Source organism: Pongo pygmaeus, chromosome 19, assembly GCF_028885625.2.
Source record: "Pongo pygmaeus isolate AG05252 chromosome 19, NHGRI_mPonPyg2-v2.0_pri, whole genome shotgun sequence".
NCBI lineage: Eukaryota > Metazoa > Chordata > Mammalia > Primates > Hominidae > Pongo > Pongo pygmaeus.
Window position 1 is genome coordinate 58,752,446 of NC_072392.2, and position 27,462 is coordinate 58,779,907.

General features: G+C 41.8%; 1 protein-coding gene across 6 annotated transcripts in view; it reads right to left on the reverse strand.

Moving 5' to 3' along the window:
* RPS6KB1 (ribosomal protein S6 kinase B1) overlaps window positions 1-27,462 on the reverse strand; it is a 56,908-nt gene that overhangs the window by 9,863 nt on the left and 19,583 nt on the right. For 4 of the 6 annotated variants that reach the window (XR_010124539.1, XM_054457143.2, XM_054457144.2 and 1 more), the window contains exons 4-12: window positions 25,704-25,772; window positions 10,700-10,847; window positions 7,114-7,171; window positions 5,559-5,659; window positions 3,016-3,106; window positions 2,752-2,842; window positions 1,995-2,102; window positions 1,016-1,078; window positions 752-829 (exon numbers count right to left, since the gene is read on the reverse strand). Coding sequence is in view for 5 of the 6 variants with exons in the window: in XM_054457143.2 (XP_054313118.1) it covers window positions 752-829; window positions 1,016-1,078; window positions 1,995-2,102; window positions 2,752-2,842; window positions 3,016-3,106; window positions 5,559-5,659; window positions 7,114-7,171; window positions 10,700-10,847; window positions 25,704-25,772 (807 nt within the window). In the remaining variant the exon portion in view is untranslated. Of the gene's footprint in view, window positions 1-751; window positions 830-1,015; window positions 1,079-1,994; window positions 2,103-2,751; window positions 2,843-3,015; window positions 3,107-5,558; window positions 5,660-5,709; window positions 6,489-6,855; window positions 6,931-7,113; window positions 7,172-10,699; window positions 10,848-25,703; window positions 25,773-27,462 lie in introns of those variants that run through there. The other 2 variants (XM_054457146.2, XM_063655634.1) reach the window with 2 other exon arrangements.

The window sequence follows — 27,462 nt, forward strand, 5'->3', positions numbered from 1 at the left end:
AAAAAGTCCCAACTACCTGAAATATTTAATTGTCTTAGGTAACTGACTTAAAAATAGCTAATACAGTCAATTGCCACTGGCTTTAGTTCTTTACAAGGTAGTACAAAAATAAAAGATGCTTGGCTGGGTGCAGAAGCTCACACCTGTAATCCCAGCACTTTGAGAGGCTGAGGCGGGTGGATCACTTGAGCCTAGGAGTTCAAGACCAGCCTGGGCGACATGGCAAAACCCTGTTTCTATAAAAAATACAAAAAAATTAGCCAGGCATGGTGACACGTGTCTGTAGTCGCAGCTATTCGGGAAGCTGAGGTGGGAGAATCACCTGAGCCTGGGGAGGTCAAGGCTGCATTGAACTGTGATCGTGCTACTGCACTCCGTCCTGGGTGACAGAGTGAGACCCCGTCTCAAAATAAAATAAAATAAAATAAAATAAAGATGCTGGAGAGGATAGACCAGAGATCTTTGAACTGCTAATAAAAATAATGTTTCTGTCTGCTCTGAGATTTTTCTTATTCTAAAAAAAAATCAAGTGATCCTCCTGCCTCAGCCTTGCAAGTAGCTGGGACTTACAGGCACAAGCCGCCACACCCAGCTAACTTTTAGATGTTTTGTAGATATGGAGTCTTGTTATGTTGCCCATGCTGGTCTTGAACTCCTGGCCTCAAACAATCCTCCCACCTCAGCCCTTTAAAGTTTGGGGATTACAGGCGTGAGCCACTGCACCCAATTATACGCTTTCATGTATACTTACCAACAGAGGTTTAAAGGGGGGCTCCACCTTTCGAGCCAGAAGTTCTTCCCAGTTAATGTGTCTGAAGAATGGATGAGCCTAGGAAAAAAAAAGCAGGAAGAAAAGTTGAGGTGACTAGACTTTGCTGGATTGATAAATTAATCACCTTTTTGAAGTTACAAGTCACAAAATAAGCTAAACTTATAAGCAACTACATATAACCCTCAGAAATACATAAAACTAGCATTATCTTCCCCACAAAACACCAAAGATGCCAATCCCTACTTGAACTTCTCCAGCGTCCCCAGGACCAGCTCCCAGACGAGAAGCAGCATTTCTTTTCAGCAGCTTTAAAGAGGAAAAAAAGCTTGGATAAAGAACCTTAGTCAAACTGATTTTTTTTTTCCTTTTTAGACTTTGCTTGTCTACTTTGCCTTGAGAAAATATAGTTTATTGGCCAGGCACGGTGGCTCATGCCTGTAATCCCAGCACTTTGGGAGGCTGAGGCAGGTGGATCACCTGAGGTTGGGAGTTTGAGACCAGCCTGGCCAACATGGTGAAACCCCTTCTCTACTAAAAATACAAAAATTAGCCTGGCGTGGTGGTGCATGCCTGTAATCCCAGCTACCAGGGAGACTGAGGCAGAAGAATCACTTGAACCTGGGAGGCGGAGGTTGCAGTAAGCCAAGATCATGCCATTGCACTCCAGCCTGGACGACAGAGCAAGACTCCATCTCAGAAAAAAAAGAAAAGAAAAGAAAAGAAAATATAGTTTACTAATTACTACTGAATATTGTTTAAGGGTCTGTAATCCCAGCACTTAGCACTTTGGGAGGCCAAGGCAGGTGGATCACCTGAGGTCAGGAGTTCCAGACCAGACTGACCAACATGGTGAAACCCTGTCTCTACTAAAAATACAAAAATTAGCCGGGCATGGTGGCGGGCGCCTGTAATCCCAGACACTCAAGAGGCTGAGGCAGCAGAATCGCTTGAACCTGGGAGACTGACGTTGCAGTGAGCCAAGATCGCACCACTGCACTCTAGCATGGGTGACAGAGCGAGACCCTGTCTCAAAAAAAAAGAATTAAAAAAAGAATATGAAAAGAAAGTCTTTAAACAAATCTGTACTTCACCTTCAAAAATTGAAGACTTTTTTTGTTCAATATTTATATATGACTCTTTATTCAAAGTATACATTAAATTCTATCTAGTTAAATCCTAGTCATTGAATCTTGTACTGTCAGTGACCATTTAAGAACCTTACCTTTTTAAGCAGATCTCTGGCTTCTTGTGTGAGGTAGGGAGGCAAATTGAGTTTACATTTGAGGATTTTGTCAATTGTTTTCTTTCTATTCTCCCCAGTGAATGGGGGCTAAGAGTAGAAGACAAGTGAAAAATATTAGCATATAAGAAACAAATTTTAAATAACAACATTATCCATTTCCTGAATTAGTTATGCATGGAGATCAGAAATGTATGCTGTGAAATGGGCTAACTGCTGAAGACCTTTATTTTGTTTTAGAGACAGGGTCTCACTATGTTGTCAAGGCTAGATTCTATTAATAATCCTTAGCTCAAATGATCCTCCCACTTCAGCCTCCTGAGTAGCCTGGGCTACAGGCATGCACCACTGTGCCCGGCAGATGTGCAGTTTTTAAGCAACAGGACAGAGGAAGTAGCAGTGTCCTGGAAGGAAGCCTGTGTTTCCACAATTAACTTGCTGTGTGATAAGTGAGCTATGTGATTTTATCCTTCAATTTCTCCATTTATAAAATAAGGGCATTATCTATTCAACATCTATTTCACAGGCCTGCCATGACATAGATCATTCAAATGAAAATGTTTCAGAAAGTATGAGATCCCATATAATCATACAGCATTATTAGTGTTAAACTGCTAATAACAAATCTTTGGGCTTTGAAAACTCCATTGGTAACATGTTCAGAAAGCACAGGACAGGTCTCTTGCTATAGTGACTCAGCACAGACCATAATACATGCAGCTTTTAACTGTGCACCTACTGCTCCAGTCAGCATGTCATACATTAATGCTCCCAAACTCCACCAATCCACAGCACGATTGTGGCCACTTCTCATCAAGATTTCAGGGGCCCTACAATGAGGAAAATAATATGCTTAAAAATTCACCCATTAGCATATCATCTGAATTAGAATTTTAAAAACAATATACAGAGTCAATGAGGGTACAGAAAACAGATACTATTCCTTAAAACAGGTAAAATTAGCTATTACCCCCAAACCAATTATGCTTAACATGCAGCTCACATGTATTCTATTGTTCCACAAAATGTGTGTGTGACTGTTCCATCATGAATAGATTCTTTGCATAGTCCAAAGTCTGTTAGTTTCACATGACCTACAATGAAAGATTACAGCATGATTATTCTCAGAATTTAAGTATGTGCAGTGTTTGAACATGTCATATAATACCTTAATCTATCCTTCCATTTAACTTTTCTTGCCTCAAATTTTCTTGCAGATGTCAAGAACAAGGTACCATCCATAAAATGGGATGTAACTGTTTAAGGCTAGGGCAAAGTCACCTTTTGCCAACGATACAATCTATCTAGTAAAGAGAAAATAAAGATAGAGAAAAAAGTGAAATAACCTGTTTAAGGCTCTAGCTTTAAGTATACACAAAATCCTCTACCATCCTGAAAAAGAAAAATCCTGGGAAAACTGTTTTTTCAAGTCTAGTTTAAGTACACAGACCCCAATAAACATATTCTGTACTTTTAAACAAAGGTATGAGATAGTACTTCAAATATATAGCTTTTATCACACTGAACTGTGAAGAGTTCTTAAAATGGTCTCAGAAACTCATTATAACAAGGTAGCTCATTCTGCCCAATGCTACCAATTAGGGGAAAGGAATAAAATTGCTAGATAGTATGAATCAATCATCACTGATCCAGAAAGTAAAAAACTTACCACCTTATACAAAGATCATTTCTGTTCAAGTTTAGCTTTCTTTACTGGACTGTCATAACAAGTGGTTCAACAGTCTCAGGGACTCTAGTATTTGAGGTTCATTTCACAGAAAAGGCACAATGACCTATTGATTCAAATGTAAATATATACTACACTCTGATACAGAAGAAGTATGGCCTTTATTTTCACAGAACCATCTGATACACTGAACCTTATAAATCAAAGAAGAAGTTAACTATTCTATCGCTTCCCTATTCTATCCTGTGACTTATAATTCAGATCAGAATCCAGGTTTTGGGGAGTGAGGAGGTGTTGATGAGAGGAAGGAAGAGATACTGATTCCCATGACATATTCAGTTAAGTATATCATTTCTCCTTAAAAAAAAAAAAAAAAGGTGGGTGGAGGAGTATAATCTGGAATGTTTATATGAGCCTTGGTCTTTCATACATCATTTTCTAAGAGTTTGAAACAATTAACTACCTCATGGATTATTCTGTAGACATCTAAGGATTAGCAGCAGCTACCACCTTCTAGATACCCTGGGTCAGCTGGTTGCTCCTTTGGGGTATAAGTGAATTGCCAAGTCTACCCACAGCCCAGATTAGCATAAGTTGAGCTGTCTGTAGCAGCATGCAGTTGTAGTCAAGGCTCACTGTGCTATATCTATAGCTGTATAGATTATCAGTCTCTCTGATGTTTATGTTTGTTGTTACAAACAAACAGCAAGAATAAACTGATTCTGGCTGGGGGGAAGGTGGGTTATGCCTGTAATCCCAGCAATTTGGGAGGCCAAGGCAGGCAGATCAATTGAGCTCAGGAGTTTGAGACCACCGTAGGCAACATGATGAAACCCCATTTCTACAAAAAATACCAAAAATTAGCCAGGTATGGTGGTGTGCCACAGTGGCCCCAGCTACTTGAGGGGCCAGGGTGGAAGGATCACTTGAGCCTGGGAGGCGGAGGTTGCAGTGAGCTGTAATCATGCCACTGTACTCCAGCCTGGGTAACAGAGTGAGACCCCCATCTCAAAAAAAAAAAAAAAAAAAAGAATAACCTGATGCCTACTAAACATCATATTTCCAAAGTTTTATCAAATACTTTGGTTCAATTTCAATCCTTTTTCCAGCATTAATAAAACCTACTCTAAGAAGCATAGCTTCTAATATTCACATATTTTCTTTTTCTTTTTGAGACGGAGTCTCGCTCTGTCACCCAGGCTGGAGTACAATGTCACGATCTTGGCTCACTGCAACTTTCGCCTCCTGGGTTCAGGCGATTCTCCCACCTCAGCCTCCTGAGTAGCTGGGATTACAGGCACCCACCATCATGCCCAGCTAAATTTTTTTTTTTTGTATTTTTGTAGAGATGGGGTTTCACCATGTTGGCCAGGCGTCTTGAACTCTTGACCTCAGGTGATCCACCCACCTTAGCCTCCCAAAGTGCTGGGATTACAGGTGTGAGCCACTGCCCCCAGCCAATATTTACATATTTTCATTATTAAAACTCAACTTATATAATTGAGATTCACTTTTCAATTTAAGTAACAAGCCAAAATTAATGTTTAGACTGGCTTTTACAGTCTAAAACATTATACAACATTTGATGTAAGGATTCCCAAAACATGAAAAACTATAAAGAGTAAGGATTAAACTAAAAAAGGCAGTTGAGCAACTATTATCCTCAACTTCTTTTACTCTCACCAAGCGTAATTACCTAAAGACTTAAAATATCAGCAAGTACTATGATGCCATGAATTCTGAGGGAGGAAATATACAAAATAGAGAGATGAGTATGGGGCTTTGAAAATGGCCGTGACCTATGTGGGAGGATTTTAAGATGATTATTTACTATAGAATTGTTTACGGTATGTCTCCACCTTGGTGATTAAGCATGATATTCTCCGGCTTCAGGTCTCTGTAGATGATCCCCTTTTGATGTAAATGCCCCAAAGCCATGGAGATTTCTGCCAAGTAAAAGCTGGAAACAAAAGTGATTTAATAAAATTAAAAAGAGTGTAATCTATCCAAAGCAGTTTATGTATGGAGCAAAATTCCTTGAAAGAAACAGACATGCACCAAAGACCAAATTAGTGGGGTAGGGGGATGTATGGGAAAAAGAGATGGCATAGGATGCTGCCAAAAGGCATGGGGACATTTATGTTTCACTCATTTTAGTGAAACTATAAAGTGCTTTATTTTGCCATTAGAATATACTGCTAAAATTGCAAAGATGTCCAGAATATGCTAAACTGCCATTGGTCATGTTTTGTTCTGTCTGTGTAGGAATTAAGCTAATAGCCATTCATTTCAAAGCAAATTTCTCCCATCTACACCCAACTTTAAAATCCCATAGGAAATAGGAACTTTGTTATTCTCAGAGATCACATCTTGATTTCAAAAGGTATCTTATAACCTGACCCTTAGAAGCCCACTCATCCCTTACTTAATACAGCTACATTTATTTATAGACAGCTCAGGCCCACAGTATCTGCCCTCCCTCCTGCCAGCCAGCCAGCCCACAACTATAAACTGTGTGACACTCAAATTTATCTACCTCAAAAGAATAAAGGGCTGAATCAACCCTGTCTGGATTCGAAAAGCACAAGGCACTGCAATACTGGCTGCATAACAATGTTGCAATCCTGCAGATTACTCCAGGATGGAGAGGGTGTGTCCTAGAGGACTGAGGCAGTTTCACAGCCAGCACCACCACAAACACAGCCTCCAACACGGCTCAGTGAGCCTCCTCCAAAAAAGGGCACTTCATCCCTAAGGCTCTTAAATGCAGCTTCTGTGTTAGAAAAGGCCTGAAATTAAACAATGGAATGCAGTTTTGGTAATTAAGGTAGAAAAAAACATTTAAGTGTTGTTTTCTATTAAATTAATGTGTAGGATAAACTGATTTACTGTGACTCAATATTGTTGCTTCACAAAAGGACGTGCATATTTTTAATTTGAAGCAGATGACATGTTTAGAAATAGGAGGGTAAATCCCATCCTGACTATACAATCAATCCACAGATGATATGCCCAGGCTTATCACCTCCCTAAGACTGCACCTTGAGAAACAGAAAGCCTAAAAAAAAAGGGATGATTTCTGACAATTTCCATTGTTCCACACATAAAGGTTCACTGGAAAACCACACTCACCCACAGCCAAGGCAGGCAGCTTACCAATTCAAGGAAAGAAAGCCGCAATGAGAATGGTTCTGTTAGGAACAACTGGTGTGAAGAGCGTTCCACTCAAGCCTAAGGGCAAAGGAATGATGTGACCTCCATAGCTGCCCAGTCCCAAAACTGCTTTTCCCCCTTGAGGTCCTGAGTGAGTGACTGGCTCCAGCTCAATTTACTGAATCATGTGGCTGCCCATAGTGGGAATGGGGCTTTGCTTGTAATTACCTGAATCTATGCAACCACAAAAAGTTCACTTACCAGGCAGTGTCTTCCATAAATATTCCCTCTCTTTCTAACTGCATAAATAGTTCTCCTCCTGTAAAAAAAATAAAAAACATTAGAAATAAAACAATATTTATTTCCAACCCACTTCTAATGAGAGAGTTTGTGCTTTCCTTCTAACCATCATTAAAAGACATCAGCCCCTTAAAAATGAAAAACAGATCCTAAAAATTATAGGTTTTAAAACTAAGTCCTCAGGATTCTATTTTTAGTAGCATTCTTATTCTTCTGTGACACACATATATTTAAAAACTAGAACTGGCTTGGAATTCCAGGTTTTATATCTACAAACTTTAAAATATTTGTAGATTCCAGACCTGAAGTTAAAAAAAAAATCTTGATTAAAGACTCTTTAACATTTTACCCATAAGTAGAAAAATGATAGTCTACAATTAAATCACCCTCACTAATTTTAGTGAATGCTCATATTTCGTATTTTCAGAACCCTTAAATAAACAGAATGAACCTGGCAGTGGCCTAATAAAAAACATGGCACAATTTGAGTATCAAAATAAATAATGATAATAAAAGGTTATATCACATTGAATGATATTAGGATCCCTAAGTCCACAATGACATAAATAAATAAATACATAAATGTTTTAAAGGGGGAAGAAGAGAAAGTTCTTTATTACAGTAGAATCCCAAGTAATAAGTGAAGAAGACATGATGGAATAAGAAAAATTACTTGGCAAACATCACAATTAATTGTTGCAAGCAAGATTCAATGGATGTCAAAACTGAATGTGGGCTGGGCGCAGTGGCTCATGCCTGTAATCCCTGTACTTTGGGAGGCCGAGGCAGGCAGATCACCTGAGGTCAGGGGTCATCTCTATTAAAAATAAAAAAATTAGCTGGGTGTGGTGGTGCATGCCTGTAATCCCAGCTACCAGGGAGGCTGAGGCAGGAGAATCACTTGAACCTGGGAGGTGGAGGTTGCATTGAGCTGAGATCGTGCCACTGCACTCCAGCCTGGGCGACAGAGTGAGACTCCGTCTCAAAAAACAACAACAACAACAAAACTGAACATGAAAGCTTGATGAAAGATATTTAAATAATCTCAAAGTATCTCCTCAAAAGATACTTATTAATTACAAAGGCAAAAATGTCACCAGGGAAAAAATCGGCAAACACCACCTTATACATGTGACCAAAGTTAACATCACAAGTGATGGGACAAAGATATAAATATCATGTATCTCTTGATCTGATGCATTAAGGAGGACACAATGTCACTTCAATGGTCCTGCCAAAATTGCATAACCTGAATCTAATACTAAGGAAACATCAGCTAAACCCAAAGCATTCTACAAACTAACTGGCCTGTACTAATCAAAAATGTCAACATCATGAAAGTCAAAGAAAGACTGAGGAAATGTTCCACATTAAAGGAAACTAAGAAGAGTTATAATTGCATCAATGTCAATTTCCTATTTCTGATCATTTTAGTATAGTTATGTAAGATACTGTCCTTGATTTTAGAAAATATACACTGAATAGGCTGGGCGCCATGGCTCACACCTGTAAACCCAGCACTTTGGGAGGCCAAGGTGGGCGGATCACCTGAGGTCAGGAATTCGAGACCAGCCTGGCCAACATGGTGAAACCCCATCTCTACTAAAAATACAAAAATAAGCCGGACATGGTGGTGGGTGCCTGTAATCCCAGCTACTCAGGAGGCAGAGGTTGTAGTGAGCCCAAGATTGCACCACTGCACTCCAGTCTGGGCGACAGAGTGAGACTCCATCTCCAAAAAAAAGAAAAGAAAATAAAGAAAACATACACTGAAATTTTAGGGGTAAAGAGAAATCATGTCTGTAACACTCTCTTAAACAGTTCAAAACAATTATGTATGCATGCGTGTATATATGTATACACATAGATACATATACATAGAAGGATAGAACGAAATAAATGTGGTGAAATGGTAACATCTGGGGAATCTAGGTGAGAAATATATAGGAATTCTTTGTGTGTGTGTGTGTGTGTGTGAGACTGAGTCTTGCTCTGTTGCCCAGGCTGGAGTGTACTGGCACGATCTCAGCTCACCACAACCTCCACCTCCCAGGTTCAAGCAATTCTCCTGCCTCAGCCTCCCAAGTAGCTGGGATTACAGGAGTGCACCACCATGCCCGGCTAATTTTTCTATTTTTAGTAGAGACAGGGTTTCACTATGTTGGCCAGACTGGTCTCAAACTCCTGACCTCATGATCCGCCCACCTTAGCCTCCCAAAGTGCTGGGATTACAGGCATGAGCCACTGAGCCTGGCATAGGAATTCTTTATACTACTCTTAAAACTTTTTGTGTTAAGTATGAAATTATGTCAAAATAAAGTTTTTCCGGGCGGGCACAGTGGCTCACACTTGTAATCCCAGCACTTGAGAGGCCAAGGCGGGCAGATCACCTGAGATCAGGAGTTCAAGACCAGCCTTGCCAACATGGTGAAAGCCCAGCTCTACTAAAAATACAAAAAAAAGCCAGGTGTGGTGGCGCATGCCTTTAGTCCCAGCTAATCGGGAGGCTGAGGCAGGAGAATCGCTTGAACCTGGGAGGCAGAAGTTGCGGTGAGCCGATATCACGCCTCTGCACTCCAGCCTGGGAGAGAAGAGTGAAACTCCATCTTCAAAAAACAAAAAAAAAAGTTTTTCCAACGGCAATAGTCACAAAACAGTTGCTACATTCTGTAGCTTTTTGTTCCATGTTACATGTTACTGCAAAATCTTTCTCAGAGAACTGAACTGTGTTTGCTAGAAATAGATACCTGTGGCCGGGCGCAGTGGCTCACACCTGTAATCCCAGCATTTTGGGAGGCCGAGTCAGGTGGATCCCCTGAAGTCGGGAGTTCGAGACCAGCCTGACCAACATGGCGAAACCCCATCTTTACTAAAAATACAAAAATTAGCCAGGCGTGGTGGCACATGCCTGTAATCCCAGCTACTCGGGAGGCTGAGGCAGGAGAATCACTTGAACTCCAGGAGGCAGAGGTTGCAGTGACCCAAGATCACACCATTGCACTCCAGCCTGTGCGACAAGAGCAAAACTCTGTCTCAAAAAAAAAATTAAGTAGACACCTGTGATCTAGAAATGATATGGAAGCAACAAGTTCCTACGAGGTGGTAGGCCCTGGCAAATGTGGATGATTTCCATTATAAGCTACATACCCCATCACTAAGGCTACATTAAACTAAAAACTCTTGTTTAAAGACCCAATTCCAAAAATAGTATGTTAAATAATCTTCCCAATTATTTAAATTACAGTATCTTACCCCAGTACAATTTGATGGCTCTGCATCACTTAGGTATTTGTTTTTCTGTTAAGTGAGTGATTACAAAGGAATTAAAATAAAATTTTACAGATGAGGAAAAAAAATCTTTAGTTTCCTCCATATTTGTCTGCCAATAGAAACATTTGGTCACATCTGAATTTGGTACTTCAGTGTACTCATCAATTTTAAGCACTATTTGATCATAATGGGAAAAAGTATTTTTCCATTGAAAAATAACATTTGACCCAGTTTCTGGAGCAAATGCAAATAATTACACCAAACTCTGTGTACTGACCACTGAGATACTCAAGGATGAGGTAGAGTTTTCCACCAGTCTGAAAGGCATAAATTAAATCCACGATGAAGGGATGCTTTACTTCCTCCAGAATATTCCGTTCTGCTTTTGTATGAGCTGTATCTTTAGCATTTCTTACTATCATTGCCTAAAGGAAAACAGATGATCTATAAGAACAAAATAGTGAACATTTTTATTCTATAATCTATTTTATTCTAAAATCTATTTTGTGTTTTTCTTCCCAATATTGAACTATTAACCATAGTTTCCACTAGAAACTGAGATGGAGTAATGGAAAACGTTCACTTTATATATGCCTCTGCAGTTTGGATTTTTTGCAGTGAACAGGTAAGTGAATTACCTAAAGAGACTTTTTAAAAAAGAAATCTGTAATCAGATTAAGTTTATTCATATATTCACAAACTACTGAGTGTCTACCATGCTCCAGGCTGTGCCAAGAAAGCAGAATAGAAGGAATGCCCTGTCCATAGGAGTCTAAAAGTCGACAGGAGCCCAAAGTCTCAGGGAAAAAAAGAAAGTCAATGTAGGTAAGCACACGATGGTAAGGATAAACAGGGGAACTACACCTGACCTAGCAAAAAGTCTTGCTTGAAAGTTATTAAAATGAAATGTGGCCTGGACGCGGTGGCTCATGTCTGTAATCCCAGCACTTAGGTGGGCAGAGGCAGGAGGATCGCTTGAGCCCAGGAGTTCGAGATCTGCCTGGTAACAAGCATGACCCCATTCTCCACAAAAAGGGTAAAAAAAAAAAAAGACAAAAAAGAAAGAACGAAATGTAGAAGGTAAAAAAATTCCACTGCAAAAGAGGCTTGATAGGACAGGATATGTCTGAGGAATCTACAAGTAGTTCGGTATGGTTAGAAGTGGTTACAGATCAGGCTAGAGAAGTAGGCAAAGGCCAGGAAATGGAACATCTGGGCAAAGGAAGGTCTGGGTGAAATGAACACACCTTTGGCTTTATGAAAGACACGTCTAGTAGCAGTAGGGAGTATTAGGAAAGAAATGAGACTAGTTAGGAGGCTAGTATAATAAACCAACTAAGAAGATCTAAGAAAATCAAGATAGAAAAAAATGAAAGGCTAATACATAATTTGCATTTGCTGACAAACTAGTTATGAGAAGAAATGATGATACCTTTATTCTGCATAAGTAATAGGATAGATAATGGTGCCATTCAGTATCGTCAAATGAAAGTGAAAAAGTTTTGGGAAAACGATGCCCTGTTTTAGACATGCCAGGTATAAGTTCCAGGAAGTTACCCCGATGGTACATCTCCATAAGTAATATGGAAAGCAAATACACAGGTTATTGGTTGCAACATTATCTGTGAAAGTGAAACACTAGAAACAGCCTAAATGCTCAGACATAGGATACTGGCCCAAAATCTATGGAATCTACACAACATGTAACAAAGCTATAAAAATGAGAAAAATCAGCCGGGCGCGGTGGCTCATGCCTGTAATCCCAGAACTTTGGGAGGCCGAGGCGGGCGGATCACGAGGTCAGGAGATTGAGACCATCCTGGCTAACACGGTGAAACCCTGTCTCTACTAAATATACAAAAAAAAATTAGTCAGGCGTGGTGGCGGGTGCCTGTAGTCCCAGCTACTTGAGAGGCTGAGGCAGGAGAATGGCATGAACCTGGGAGGCGGAGCTTGCAGTGAGCCGAGATCACGCCACTGCACTCCAGCGTGGGTGACAGAGCGAGACTCCGTCTCAAAAAATAAATAAATAAATAAATAAAATAAAAATAAAAATAAGAAAAATCTCTATAAAAACAAGACACAAAAGAGTATTTAAAAGTACAGCAACATGGATACTATGCTATCTTTTGTACAAGAAAGGGGAAATGAGAATATATATATAATATGTATCTGCTTATACCTGCAAAAATGAAGACAACTAAGATAAACTAAAAGCTAATGATAATGGAAGGGAAGGAAAAGAAATAAGACTTTTGAGAATACCTTCTAAGTAAAACCTCAATGGTTTTATCATCCATTTTTTTCTTTCCTAAATCAAATATTACTGTAATTATAAAATGTAGATTTTTTTTGAACCATATTAATGTTTTTTTTTTTTTGAACCATATTAATGTTTAATGTATTCCAAAAATAAAATAAAATCAACAAGGATGGGGGGTGGGAAGTACAACTGAATACAATAGGAATATATAAATTTAATTGACTATTACACCAATAACTTTACCACAGAAAGAGAGAAAAAAGATATAAGAGAAAAAGATTTTTTTTTTAGACAGAGTCTCACTCTGTCACCCAGGCTGGAGTGCAGTAGCATGGTCTCAGCTCACTGCAACCTCTGCCTCCCAGGTTCAAGTGATTCCCCTGCCTCAGCCTCCTGAGTAGCTGGGACTATAGGCACCTGCCACCACACCAGGCTAATTTTTGTATTTTTAGTAGAGACGGGGTTTCACCATGTTGGCCAGGCTGGTTTCGAACTGAGCTCATGATCCACCCGCCTTGGCCTCCCGAAGTGCTGAGATTACAGGCGTGAGCCACTGCACCCAGTGAGAAAAAGATATTTAAGTAATTTTAGACTGCACACCCTCAGTGGCCTGTATGTAAGCACACAAAAAATTGCAAAGAAATATTAAATCAAACTTAGTAGGTTTGTAGCTGGAAATACTATTGGTATTAAAATTTTCATTATGCACATATTGTACAACTGAACAAATGAGTGCATTTATTTATGCTGTTACCAGAGTTCTTCTCACTGTAGAAAAAAAGGAGATCCAAATATGAACTGAAAGAAGAATGTGGCTGAGCACGGTGGCTAACGCCTGTAATTCCAGCACTTTGGGAGGCCGAGGCAGGTGGCTCACAAGGTCAGGAGTTCAAGACCAGCCTGGCCAATATGATGAAACCCCGTCTCTACTAAAAATACAAAAATTAGCCAGGCGTGGTGGCAGGCGCCTGTAATCCCAGCTACTCAGGAGGCGGAGGCAGAAAACTGCTTGAACCCAGGAGGCTGCAGTGAGCCGAGATCGCACCACTGCATTCCAGCCTGGGGGACTGAGCGAGACTCTGTCTCAAAAATAAAAATAAAGAAGAATGCTATGGAATTGGACTAGAATTAGGGCTAACAATATGAAGCAGTTTCAAGAAAACTGCTTGAACCCAGGAGGCTGCAGTGAGCTGAGATCGCACCACTGCATTCCAGCATGGGGGACAGAGCGAGACTCCGTCTCAAAAATAAAAAAATAAAAATAAAGAAGAATGCTATGGAATTGGACTAGAATTAGGGCTAACAATATGAAGCACTTTGGGAAACCGAGGCAGGCGGATCACCATGTTGGCCAGGAGTTTGAGACCAGCCTGTCCAACATGGTGAAACCTCATCTCTACTAAAAATACAAGAATTAGCCAGGTGTGATGGTACACACCTATACTCCCAGCTACTCCAGAGCCTGAGGCACGAGAATCAGTGGAACCTGGGAGGCAGAGGTTGCAGTGAGCTGAGGCAGCCTGGGGTCCAGAGCTGTGGTGAGCCATGATTATGGCCACTGCACTCAAGCCTGGGCGACAGAAGACCCTGTCTCAAAAAAAAAAAAAAAAAAAAAAAAAAAAGGGCCAGGTGCAGTGGCTCACACCTGTAATCCCAGCACTTTGGGAGGCTGAGGTGGGCAGATCATGAGGTCAGGAGTTCAAGACCAGCCCAGCCAACATAGTGAAACCCCATCTTTACTAAAAATACAAAAATCAGCTGGGTATGGTGGCACACACCTATCCCAGCGACTCAGGAGGCTGAGGCAGGAGAACTGCTTGAACCTGGGAGATGGAGGTTGCAGTGAGCCAAGACCACATCATTGCATTCCAGCCTGGGCCAACAGAGTGAACCTCCATCTCAAAAAAAAAAAAAAAACAACATTTTTTTAAAGGGAGTATAGGGCCAGGCGCAGTGGCTCATGTCTGTAATCCTGGCACTTTGGGAGGCCAAGGTGGCTAGATTACGGGGTCAAGAGATCAAGACCATCGTGGCCAACATGGTGAAACCCCATCTCTACTAAAAATACAAAAAATTAGCTGGGCGCGGTGGCGCACGCCTGTAGTCCCAGCTACTCTGGAGGCTGAGGCAGGAGGATAGCTTGAACCCGGGAGGCAGAAGCTGCAGTGAGCTGAGATCACACCACTGCATGCCAGCCTGACTTCATCTCAAAAAAAAAAAAGGAGTATAAAAAAATCTTTACAGAAGAATGACAATATAGAAAAAATACAGAAAAAATAGAAAAGTCTCCCTTTTATAATCACTACAGTAATATTTGGGCAAGAAACAATCCAGATAAAACCATTAAGTAAAGATTATTATGGGACAGAATATTCACACCGTTTCTATCATTCCATAGATCACTTGTTAATTACAAAAGGAAAAAAAGGCCGGGAACGGAGGCTCATGTCTGTAATCTCAACACTTTGGGAGGCCAAGGAGAGCAGATCACCTGAGGTCAGGAGTTTGAGACCAGCCTAGCCAACATGGTGAAACCCCGTCTCTATTACAATTACAAAAATTAGGCAGGCGTGGTAGCAGGCACCTGTAATCCCAGCTACTTGTGGGGCTGAGGCAGGAGAATCGCTTGAACCCAGGAGGTGGAGGTTGCAGTGAGCCAAAATTGCGCCACTGCACTCCAGCCTGGGTGACAGAGTGAGACTCCTTCTCAAAAAAAAAAAAAAAATGCCCTTATTCTTAGAAGATGCACAGAAGAAATTAGGGGTGAAGTGCTATGAAATCTGCAGTTAACTCTCAAATTGCACATGAAGAAAATTTATTAAACTTAAAAAACGTGAATATTCATAGATATACATATATGTGGGGGCAGGTAGAAAGAGAGGGACACACAGACAAAGAAAATACGGCAAAATGGTAACAACTGGTGATCACAGAACTATTCTTGCAACTCTGAAAAGTTTAAAAAATTTCAAAGGTATATTATTTTTGAACTGCTCAGGAGGTTTAAATTTTTGAATTTTTAAAATAAGCAATCAATTGTGAGGAAGTCGGAGAAGCCACAGACTAAGAGATAAGATGAAAAATAAGGAAAGTAGAATCACAGTAATAAAAGGAACAGAGTTTCAAAATGCTGTGGTCAGCAGCTTCAATGCAAAAGAAAGTTAAATTAAAGACGAACTCAGTAAAGACAACTGGATTCAGCAATCGGGAAGTCAGTGATGACCTAGGGTACAAAAGCTTCACTGAAATAGTAGAGTTGGGCCACGTGCCGTGGCCCACACCTATAATCCAGCACTTTGGGAGGCCGAGGTAGGTGGATCTCTTGAGGCCAGGAATTCAAGACCAGCCTGGCCAACACGGTGAAACCCCATCTCTACTAAAAATACAAAAATTAACCAGATACAGCAGCGCACCCCTGTAATCTCAGCTACTCAGGGGGCTGAGGCATGAGAATTGCTTGAACCTGGAAGGCAGAGGCTGCAGTGAGCTAAGATAGGGCCACTGCACTCCAGCCTGGGTGACAGGGCAAGGCTCTGTCTAAAAAACAAAAAATAAAATAAAATAGAGTCAGGCATGGTGACATGTGCCTGTGGTCCCAGCTACTTGGGAGGCTGAGGTGGGAGGGTTGCTTGAACCCAGGAGTTGGAGGCTGTGGTGTACTACGATCGCATCTGAGAACAGCCACTGCACTCAACCTGGTCAAATAATGAGATTCTGTCTCTTAAAAAAAAAAAAAAAAAGTAGAATCATAAGTCAAAATACAGTAGTGAAAAAAGAATAATGCCTGTAATCCCAGCACTTTGGGAGGCCGAGGCAGGCAGATGACAAGTTCAGGAGTTCGAGACAAGCCTGGTCAACATGGCGAAACCCCGTCTCTGCTAAAAACACAAAAATTAGCCAGGCGTGGTGGCGGGCGCCTGTAGTCCCAGCTACTCAGGAGGCTGAGGCAGGAGAACTGCTTCAACCCAGGAGGCGGAGGTTATGGTGAGCTGCGATCACACCACTGCACTCCAGTCTGGGCAACAGAGCAAGACTCAGTCCCAGAAAAAAAAAAAAAAAAGAAAAGAAAAAAGAAAAAAATGTGTGAAAAAAGGAATGGTAGGCCAGGCATGGTGGCTCATGCCTGTAATCCCAGCACTTTGGGAGGCCGAGGCAGGAGGATCACCTGAGGTCAGGAGTTCGAGATCAGCCTGGCCAACATGGTGAAACCCCGTCTCTACTAAAAATAAAAAATTAGCCGAGTGTGGTGGGATGCGCCTGTAGTCCTAGTTACTTGGGAGGCTGAGGCAAGAGAATCACTTGAACCTGGGAGGCAGAGGTAGCAGTGAGCCAAGATCACGCCACTGCACTCCAGCCTGGGCGACAGGCTAGACAGAGTGAGACTCCGTCTCAAAAACAGAAAGAAAAAAGAAAAATGGAATGGTAATGTGTAATGTGGACTCCACTTCTCAAGAAGTTCCGCTATGAAGAGGTAAAGAACGTGGTAGCTACAGGAAGACCTCATGTGAAAGAAGGTTTTGTTTACCTAAATATGGTAGAGGCACAAATATAATTAAATAAAGAAAGAAGTCAGATAGGGGATGAAAACAGAGAGGATAAGTGACAGAGTAATGTCCCTGAATAGGCAGAAAGAGATGGTATCCAAAACACAGAGGAATTAGCCTCAGAAAGGAGAAGAAACAAATTCCACTAAGACTGGAGCCGGGCATGGTGGCTCATGCCTGTAATCCCAGCACTTTGGGAGGCTGAGGCGGGCGGATCACAAGGTCGGGAGATCGAGACCATCCTGGCTAACACGGTGAAACCCCGTCTCTACTAAAAATACAAAAAAATTAGCCAGGCATGGTGGCGGGCACCTGTAGTCCCAGCTACTCGGGAGGCTGAGGCAGGAGAATGGCGTGAACCTGGGAGGTGGAGCTTGCAGTGAGCCAAGATCGCTCCACTGCATTCCAGCCTGGGCGACAGAGCAAGACTCCATCTCAATTTAAAAAAAAAAAAAAAAAAAAAGACTGGAGAGCGAGGGAAGTCAAGTCTAGTAAAACTGCAGATCAACATGGTGGTGTTATGTTAGGTACTAAAACAGGAAGTCAAGGCCAGGTGTGGTGGATCATGCCCGTAATCCCAACACTTTGGGAGGCCAAGGCGGGTGGACTGCTTGAGCTCAGGAAATCGAGACCAGCCTGGCCAACATGGTAAAACCCCGTCTCTACAAAAAATAAAAAATTAGCTGGGCATGGTGACACGCACCTGTGATCCCAGCTACTTGGGAGGCTAAGGCTGGAGAACTGCTTGAACCCAGGAGGCAGTGAGCCGAGATCACGCCACTGTACTCCAGCCTGGGTGACAGAGACTTCGGTTCAAAAATTAAAATGAATTAAATTAAAATAAAACAGGAAGTCAAAGGAAATCACATCGGACATCCTTAAGTAGGAAGAGAAACAGTTGGCTAAAAAGAGTAGAGGGGCTGATAGGAAAGGCTCCAAACAGTTGTAGAGAATGGAAGGATTTATCTAAGGATATGCAGAAAAATTGCTGGGAAGTGCTTAGGGTCCAGGTGAGTTGGGGTCATAGAGTTTTCCCAACAGCAATCTATAGGTTTGCGTGATTTCTGTTAGTAATGTTCAGTAGCTGAAATATAGCAATAAAGGTGCGCTGACAAGTGAGCTGATGCAGATTAGGGCTTTCCTGAGCACAAGGTCAATGGAGCTAGCAACTGATAAAGTGGCCAATTATGCCCATAAGCCTGGATTCAGAATAAAGTGAAATAAGAAGGGGTCTAAAAAATTGAGGAGAAAAACAGAAAAGTCAAAGAACTAAAGGGCATAGGGCCAAAAAACAGGCATTGTAGGAATCAAGTAAGTCAAAAGTGAGAAAGTTATTGTTCTATGAAACCGCAATATTTCAGAGGTGGAGAACACCTTTGGCCAAAGGTTCTAAAATGTACAGTGGGAGGTGAACTAATGCCGTAGGCAATAGTATTTTGCTTCCATGGTATATTTTTGCTGCAACTGGTAGGGTCGGGTGATGGCTGTTGATAGTCTTTTCCTCACTATTCCACTCTAAGCAAATACCTGAATGGTACCATTCCTATAAGAAGTAAACAGTCCCAGGAGAACTAATAAATCCAGACAGAATGTCCAGATTGAAACAACTCACTTAAGGGGACACCTGGTTCTACTCTGATTTCATCTTAAAGGCTGGGGGAAGAGGTATACTCTTACCACACACTTAGGTCAGAGGGGTTAGTACTCTGCCTCCAGGATAATTAAAATCAGAAGGAAGGAACTCAAAGGGAGCCTATAGTCCTCTTACTTGGGGATTTAGAAATGAAAGCCCTGAACTTAACCCTAATGACATCTTTATTTTCATTATTTTTGCTATAAGCTTGCTTTCAAGGACAAGGAAGGAGACAGTATCAGATCCTCTAGCCAGGATTAAGAAAAGAACCCCAAGAATGGGAAACAATGGCAACCAAGCAAAAGCAGAGGCAAACAGCTTAGGTCCTAGATCCCTGGGCCCCAGAATGAGGCCTGACACTTAGCAGTAATTAAGTCTATGGATTTCCCAATATACCACCCCCACCCACCATGAGTGGGGAAAAAAACCAACACTCTTTTTTTCACTAGATACTTGTGCCAAAAACATACTTCACCCAAGATCTAATTATGCCTAATATGGTCAGGCCTGATTATCCGATATAAATAACACACCACAAGGAATGAATCAGTTAAGAATCTTGACCAGAGGCTGGGCGCAGTGGCTCACACCCATAATTCCAGCACTTTAGGGGGCTGAGGTGGGCGGATCACTTGAGGTCAGGAGTTTGAGACCAGCCTGGCCAACATGGTGAAACCCTGTCTCTACCAAAAGTACAAAAATTAGCCAGGCGTGGTGGTACTCACCTGTAGTCCCAGCTATTTGGGAGGCTGAGGCACGAGAATCACTGGAACCCAAGAGGCAAAGGTTGCAGTGAGCTGAGAACGCTCCACTGCACTCCAGCCTGGGTGATGGAGTGAGACTCTGTTTCAAATAAAAGAAGAAATCTTGACCAGTACTTCTTTCGACATTTCTGGGAAAAGCATTATTATGCTGCCTTCAATTCTATACCTAACATGTTTTACAGATTAAAAAATAATTAATCTAAAACAATTCCAACAGGAAAGTCAGATAGCAGATATCAATGTCAACCCACTGAAGCAGAAACTGATGTTAAGAATAGCTAGATGGCTTTTTAAAGACAATTACCAATAAAATTGTGGTCACAGTATTTGTTCCTCAGCTTTCAAACTGCGGAGTCATTTATACTGCTTAAATAAAAATCAGCAAGAAGGACCAAAGTTTTACAAGTCTTACAATTTTTTTAAAAAGTCACTTTGATTGTCTTTGAAAGCAGTTCTCCACTGGAACTTTTGTTCTGAGACAGTGGAGGCCGGGTGCAGTGACTCATGCCTGTAATCCCAGCACTTTGGGATGCCAAGAAGGGTGGATCACCTGGGGTCAGGAGTTCAAGACCAGCCTGGCCAACATGGCAAAGCCCCGTCTCTACTAAAAATACAAAAATTAGCTGGGTGTGGTGGCGGGCACCTGTAATCCCAGCTACTCAGGAGGTTGAGGCAGAAGAATCACTTGAACCCGGGAAAAAAAAAAAAAAGACAGTGGAATCTTTTCAGTAATCAATCCCAAGCAGGAATAAGAAAACAAACACACACATAATCCATCAGTAAAACTAGAAGACATGTGGAATCTGACACCTGAAAAGACAGAGTGGGGATAAAGCCACGGTCCATGATATAGCAGAGTGGGGTAAGATCAAACCTAAGTGCCTGCAAAGGGGAATACACAAAAGAAGTTGAATCTATCTACAGAACCCCAGCAAGGTTCAAACATTAGAGGTAAAATTAGAAGGAAGGGAAAAAAATAAAAGGAACTGAAGACTATAGAAGGCAGAAGGTGGAGGGCTAAAAACGGAGATCATCTGCAAGTCTGTATAAGGAACAGACAGACCAAAAAGGCTCCCATCTCCACACTAAGTCGAAGAACTAACCCTAGGAGAGTTAAATTCTCCGGGACAAAAAAAAAGTGAAAGATTAGATCCACAGAGTAAAGTGCTAACGTAACAACTCGAGTTTAGTGAAAGCCCGCGTGTTGAGAGGTAAGATCTCCGTCTTCTCTCACTCAGCTCCAGAATGCTTTTTCCAGGCAAAAGAATGGCAGAACTTTCTTAGCACCAACTGATCCTCCCCAGAAAAAAAAAGATCTACAGACAATATTTACTTATTTATTTATTTGAGATGGAGTTTCGCTCTTATTGTCCACGCTAGAGCGCAATGGTGCAATCTCGGCTCACTGCAACCTCCGCCTCCCAGGCTCAAGCGATTCTCCTGCCTCAGCGCCCCCAAACCAGCTGGCCAGGCTGGTTTTGAACTCCTGACCTCAGGTGATCAACCTGCCTCAGCCTCCGAAAGTGCTGGGATTACAGGCGTGAGCCACCACACCCAGCCCTACAGACACTATTATTTGAAGTTGTTGATCAAGTACCAGCTAACCACTTGACTACCCTGCAGAGAAGCTTACACACACAGAACTTCTGATCAGCTTTTCAGAGTTCTACTCTTAAGTATGAATAATCGGGCCAGGCGCAATGGATGGATTATTGAGGCCCAGGTGGACAGATCACTTGAGCTCAGGAGTTTGAGATCAGGCTGACAACATGGCGAAACCCTGTCACTACTAAAAATGCAAAAATTAGCCAGGCAGGGTGGCGCATGCCTGTAATCCCAGCTACTTGGGTGGCTGAGGCACAAGAATCGCTTGAACCCAGGAGGTGGAAATTGCAGTGAGCCGAGACTGTGCCACTGCACTCCAGCCTAGACGACAGAGCAAGACTCCATCTCAAGAAAAAAAAAATCATCATCAATGAATGACACCAGACATCTAAAGAAGGCCTCTAACATGGAACGAAGTGACTAAAACTGACTAAATCAAAGTCAAAGAAAACAGAAAGTCAAAAAAGAACATGCATAAAACAAAAGAACATTTCAAATAATTATAATTAAACTCTCAGAGAGGCCGGGCATGGTGGCTCACACCTGTAATCTCAGCACTTTGGGATGCTTAGGCGGATGTTTTGCCTGAGGTCAGGAGTTCAAGACCAGTCTGGCCAACATGATGAGACCCGATATCTGCTAAAAATACAAAAATTAGCCAGGTGTGGTAGCAGGCGCCTGTAATCCCAGCTACTCAGGAGGCTGAGGCAGGAGAATCGCTTGTCCGCAGGAGGCAGGGGTTGCAGTGAGCCAAGATCGCACCACTGCACTCAAACCTGCATGACAGAGTGAGACTCTGTCTCAAAAAAATAATAAACATTAAAAAAAAAAATAAAACTCTCAGAGGGATAAGAGAAGATATTATACTCATAAAACAGGTTGCTATAAAACAAAACCAACAAAAAGAATTCTGGAGAATCACAAATACAACAGCTTTAAAAAAAATTTAGTCGAATGGCTAAGCACAGTGGCTTACGCCTGTAATCCCAGCACTTCCGGAGGCCAAGGCGGGCGGATCACCTAAATCGGGAGTTCGCGACCAGCCTGACCAACATGGAAGAACCCCGTCTCTTCTAAAAATACAAAACTAGCCGGGCGTGGTGGCACATGCCTGTAATCCCAGCTACTTGGGAGGCTGAGGCAGGAGAATCGCTTGAACCCAGGAGGCGGAGGTTGTGGTGAGCCAAGATCGTGCCATTGCACTCCAGCCTGGGCAACAAGAGCAAAACTCCATCTCAAAAAAAAAAATTCAGTAGAAGAAAGTAAACAACAAGACAAAGAAAGGAAACGTGGAAAAGATAAGAAAAATTAGATGATCAGTCCAGGAGATCCAACATCCAACTAATTCCAATTCCAAGAAGAGAAAACAGTGGGAAGGAAATTATCAAATAAATCACATAAGAAAATTTCCTAGAACTGAAAGACTAAAGCTTTAAGATTAAAAGAATAAAAATAGGCTGGGCACAGTGGCACGTGCCTGTAATCCCAACACTTTGGGAGCCAAAACAAAACAACTGCTTGAGGCCAGGAGTTCCAGGCCAGCCTGGGAAACACAGGAAGACCTTGTCTCTACGAAACATTTTAAAAATGAACTGGGCATGGTGGCATGCATCTGCAGTTCTAGCTACTCAGAAGTTGTGGCAGGACGATCGCTTGAGCCCAGGAGTTACAGGTTACAGTGAAGTATGATCACACCACCACACTCCAGCTGGGAAACAGAGTGATACACTGTCTCTTAAAAATAAATAAATTAATTAATTTAATTAAATAGGCCAGGCGCAGTGGGCCATACCTGTAATCCAATCCCAGCACTTTGGGTGGCCGAGGCGGGTGGATCACTTGAGCCCAGGAGTTCAACACCAGCCTGGGCAACATGGTGAGTGCCCATCTCTACGTTTTTTTATTAGCCAGGCCTGGTGGTGCGTGCCTGTGGTCCCAGCTACTCAGGAGACTGAGGTGGGAGGATAGCTTGAGCCCAGGAATTTGAGGTTGCACTGAGCTATAATTGTGTCACCGCACTCCTGTCTAGGTGACAGGGCGAGACCCTATCTCAAAACTAACTAAATAAAAATAATAATCAAAGTCAAAGCAAGACACATCACTATAAAAATTTAGATCAGAAATAAAGAGAAAATCTTAAAATATTTCCACAGAAAAACAGGCCATGTGTAAAGGATTGGGAATCAGAATGCCAAAGCACTTCAACAGAAACTCTCAAGAATAGAAGAAAATTGAGCAAAATTCTAAGTGAAAATAATTTTCAACACTAATAACATAATCAAGTAAATAAAAACGTAAAGAAATTCTCAAATATGCAATATGGATATATTTTTATTATAAATGTATCTTTATGTACCTTTTCTGAGGGAGCCACTACTATAGTGTCACCAAAACAAGGGCATAAACTAAGAAAAAGGAAAAAAATGAAGATATGGGATCTAGGAAACAAAAGATCCAACACTGAAGGAGCCAAGAGGATTCCAGGGTTGTGGTAAAGAGAGAGTCGAGTCATAACAGTTGTGACTAAAGAGCTACCACTCCAGATGGGAACAGGTGGATAGAAAGTTCCTAAGATATGCCTTTGGGAAATAAATGGAACTGATAGATTATCTTACAAGCCTGATCAAAGAACATTAGACTGAAAGATGTTTTATAAAGTTGTTGGAAGACATCAGAGGACAATAGTAGATTCAAAGAAAGCAAAACAAAATGAGACGATGAGGATAAAGGAGGGTGAAGTAAACAAGAAACAAATCCTTAACTCGCATAAAAGAAAGTTAATACTGCCAAGCTCGGTGGCTCATGCTTGTAATCCCAACACTTTGGGAGGCCAAGGTGGGCCGATCCCCTGCGGTCAGGAGTTTCGACACCAGCATACCAACATGGCGAAACCGCATCTCTACTAAAAATACAAAAATTAGCCGGGTGTGGTGGTGGGCGCCTGTAATCCCAGCCACTCAGGAAGCTGAAGCAGGAGAATCGCTTTAACCCGGGAGGTGGAGGTTGCAGTGAGCTGAGATCACACCACTGCACTCCAGCCTGGGCAACAGAGTGAGGCTCTGTCTAAAAAAAAAAAAATTGAAAACTGCTGAATTAAAAAGATAGCAGTTGGCCAGACATGGTGGCTCATGCCTGTAATCCCAGCACTTTGGGAGGCCAAGGTGGGCGGATCACCTGAGGTCGGGAGTTCAAGACCAGCCTGACCAACATGGAGAAACCCCGTCTCTACTAAAAATACAAAATTAGCTGGGTGTGGTGGCACATGCCTGTAATCCCAGCTACTAGGGAGGCTGAGGCAGGAGAATCACTTGAACCTGGGAGGCGGAGGTTGCAGTGAGCTGAGATCATGCCATTGCACTCCAGCCTGGGCAACAAGAGCGAAACTGTCTCAAAAAAAAGATAGCAGTAGGCGAGGCACAGTGGCTCATGCCTGTAATCTCAGCAGTTTGGGAGGCCAAGGCAGGTGGATCACCTGAGGTCAGGAGTTCGAGACCAGCCTGGCCAATATGGTGAAACCCCGTCTACACTAAAAATCCAAAAATTAGCCAGGCGTGGTGGTAGGCGCCTGTAATCCCAGCTATTAGGGAGGCTGGGGCAGGAGAATCACTTGAACCTGGGAGACAGAGGTTGCAGTGAGCTGAGATTGTACCACTGCACTCCAGCCTGGAGAACAGAGTGAGAGTTCATCTCAAAAAAAAAAAGAGATAGCAGTACATGCTTATTACTTAGAAATAAGGAGATCAGAAACAGCAAAGAGTTACCTCAGCAAAGAATTGCAAGAGCTCTCTTTTCCACACTCACCAAGCAGAAATAAAAATAGGAATAACAGTAATGAAACATACCTCACATTCTAAAAAGTATTGCAATATTGCAACTGTGTTAGAAATACATTTTTTGCCGGGTGCGGTGGCTCATGCCTATAATCCCTGCACTTGGGAGGCCGAGACAGGCGGATCACCTGAGGTCAGGAGATCAAGACCATCCTGGCCAATATGGTGAAACCCTGTTTCTATCAAAAATACAAAAAAGTAGCTGGGCGTGGTGACATGCGCCTGTAGTCCCAGCTACTTGGGAGGCTGAGGCAGGAGAATTACCTGCACCCGGGAGGTGGAGGTTGCAGTGAGCCGACATCGCGCCACCGCACTCCAGCCTGGGCGACAGAGCGCAACTACGTCTCAAAAAAAAAAAAAAAAGAAATACATTTTTTCTGTAAGAGACTGGGTCTTGCTACATTGCTCAGGCTACCCTTGACCTCCTAAGTTCAAGCAATCCTCCTGCCTCAGTCTCCCAAGTAGCTGGAACCACAGGTGTGCACCACTGTACCTGGCTTGAGATACATTTTTTTGACTGCAAATTTTAGGCCAAAATGTTACAACAATTAAAAATATGACGTGATTGCTTCCCAGCCTTTTGGCTGAGATCAAGTGTAAAAATATGGTGTATGAGGACTAAAAAGGGGGAGTGGAAATCACCTTTTTAAGCACCTTCATGGCAAATATTTTCCCAGTATTTGCTCCTGTTACTTTTCGTACTTGAAAAACCTGGATTAAAAAAAAGTGTGTGTTATTCAAAGGCAAACTATGTCAGGCACACTCCCTTAATTCCTAGTTATAAGAAACATATGCCACAGCAGTTTATATTATAAAAAATATGTGCAAAAATGATCAGCTAAAAGAACAGACCGCATTAACAATCATGACTTTCCTGTTTGCTCTGCTGCCATCTGGTGGTAATGTTGGACAATGACCATCTAATAATAAACACTTTATATTAATATATCAAATCCTACTTAGAACAAGCTATAAACAGTGTTCCCAGAGGCATAATACCACCTTAAAAATTATAAAATATTTCATAAATTTCTTTCAAGGTTGCCACTGCCCTTGCTTCACGTAAAACTATTTAAAAATAGTTGACAGGAAATTACCGTTTATCTATTACTTAAAATAGTTTGTACTTATACTTGGCCCTCTGAATCTACAGGTTCAGCAGCTGCGGATTCAACCAACCACAGAATGAAAATATTTGGGGGAAAAAACAATAAACAATACAAACAATAAAAAATAATACAAATATGGCCAGGTGAGGTGGCTTACAACTGTAATCCCGGCACTTTGGGAGGCCGACTCGGGCGGATCACCTGAGGTCAGGAGTTCAAGACCAGCCTGGCCAACATGGTGAAACCCCATCTCTAATAAAAATACAAAAATGAGCCGGATGTGGTGGCGCACACCTGTAATCCCAGCTACTCAGGAGACTGAGGCAGGAGAATCGCTTGAATCTGGAAGGCAGAGGTTGCAGTGAGCTGAGATCGCGCCACTGCACTCTAGCCTGCGGGAAAGAACGAGACTCCATCTCAAAAATCATAAAAAATAACATAAAAAATTAAGTATATGGGAAGATGTGTGTAGCTTATATGCAAATACTATGCCATTTTATATAAGGCACTTGAGCATTGGCAGATTTTGTTGTTTGCAAAGGTCTTGGAATCAGTTCCCCCTTACCCCTCCCCCATACTGAAAGACAACTATAAACATTTTCATGCAACACCTAAAACATGTGAGATTCAAAGTGCATGTGTTGCACATTCAGGATGATTAGAAATTACAATGTGTTCTTAAGCATAAGAACAGGCTACAAATGTCTGCTTTGCAAAAATTAACACTACACAATAGCAAAAATAATTCTTAAAACTTAATCCTAACCAAGTTATTATCTAAATTATTTTGATAACAGAATAGTTTGGTTAAAAATTTTCGTGGGCAGAACTCATAAAAGTAACATCTTAAGTTGTAAAGCCTCGGGCAAAACTGTGAAACTAAATAGTTTTCTTCCCCCTTTTTATATTCCTCCAGCTTCCCCAATCCTATTGCTCCAGAAAACCAGTTCAGATTAAGGTCTCAGTAACAGATAGCAACTTAGAGTGCCATGTCTCTTGTAAGCAAGGAGGGGTTTATTTTTAAAGAGGATACCATTTAACCAAAGTAAAGAATGAACCCTCTAATAATATACTTTGCCTGGTACAGCTGTCTATTTATTTATTCTATGAATACTGACTGAGTACCTATTATGTGCCAGGCTTTTACATGTGTGGTGGTATGAAGAGAAGGGAAAACTGAACTTCTGTACATCCCTCAAACATACCAGCTAAGTGGTCATGATCACATCCTTTGCTGATAGCTGACAAAGATTGAAGATGACTGCTGGAACCAGGGTATAAAAATCAATCTA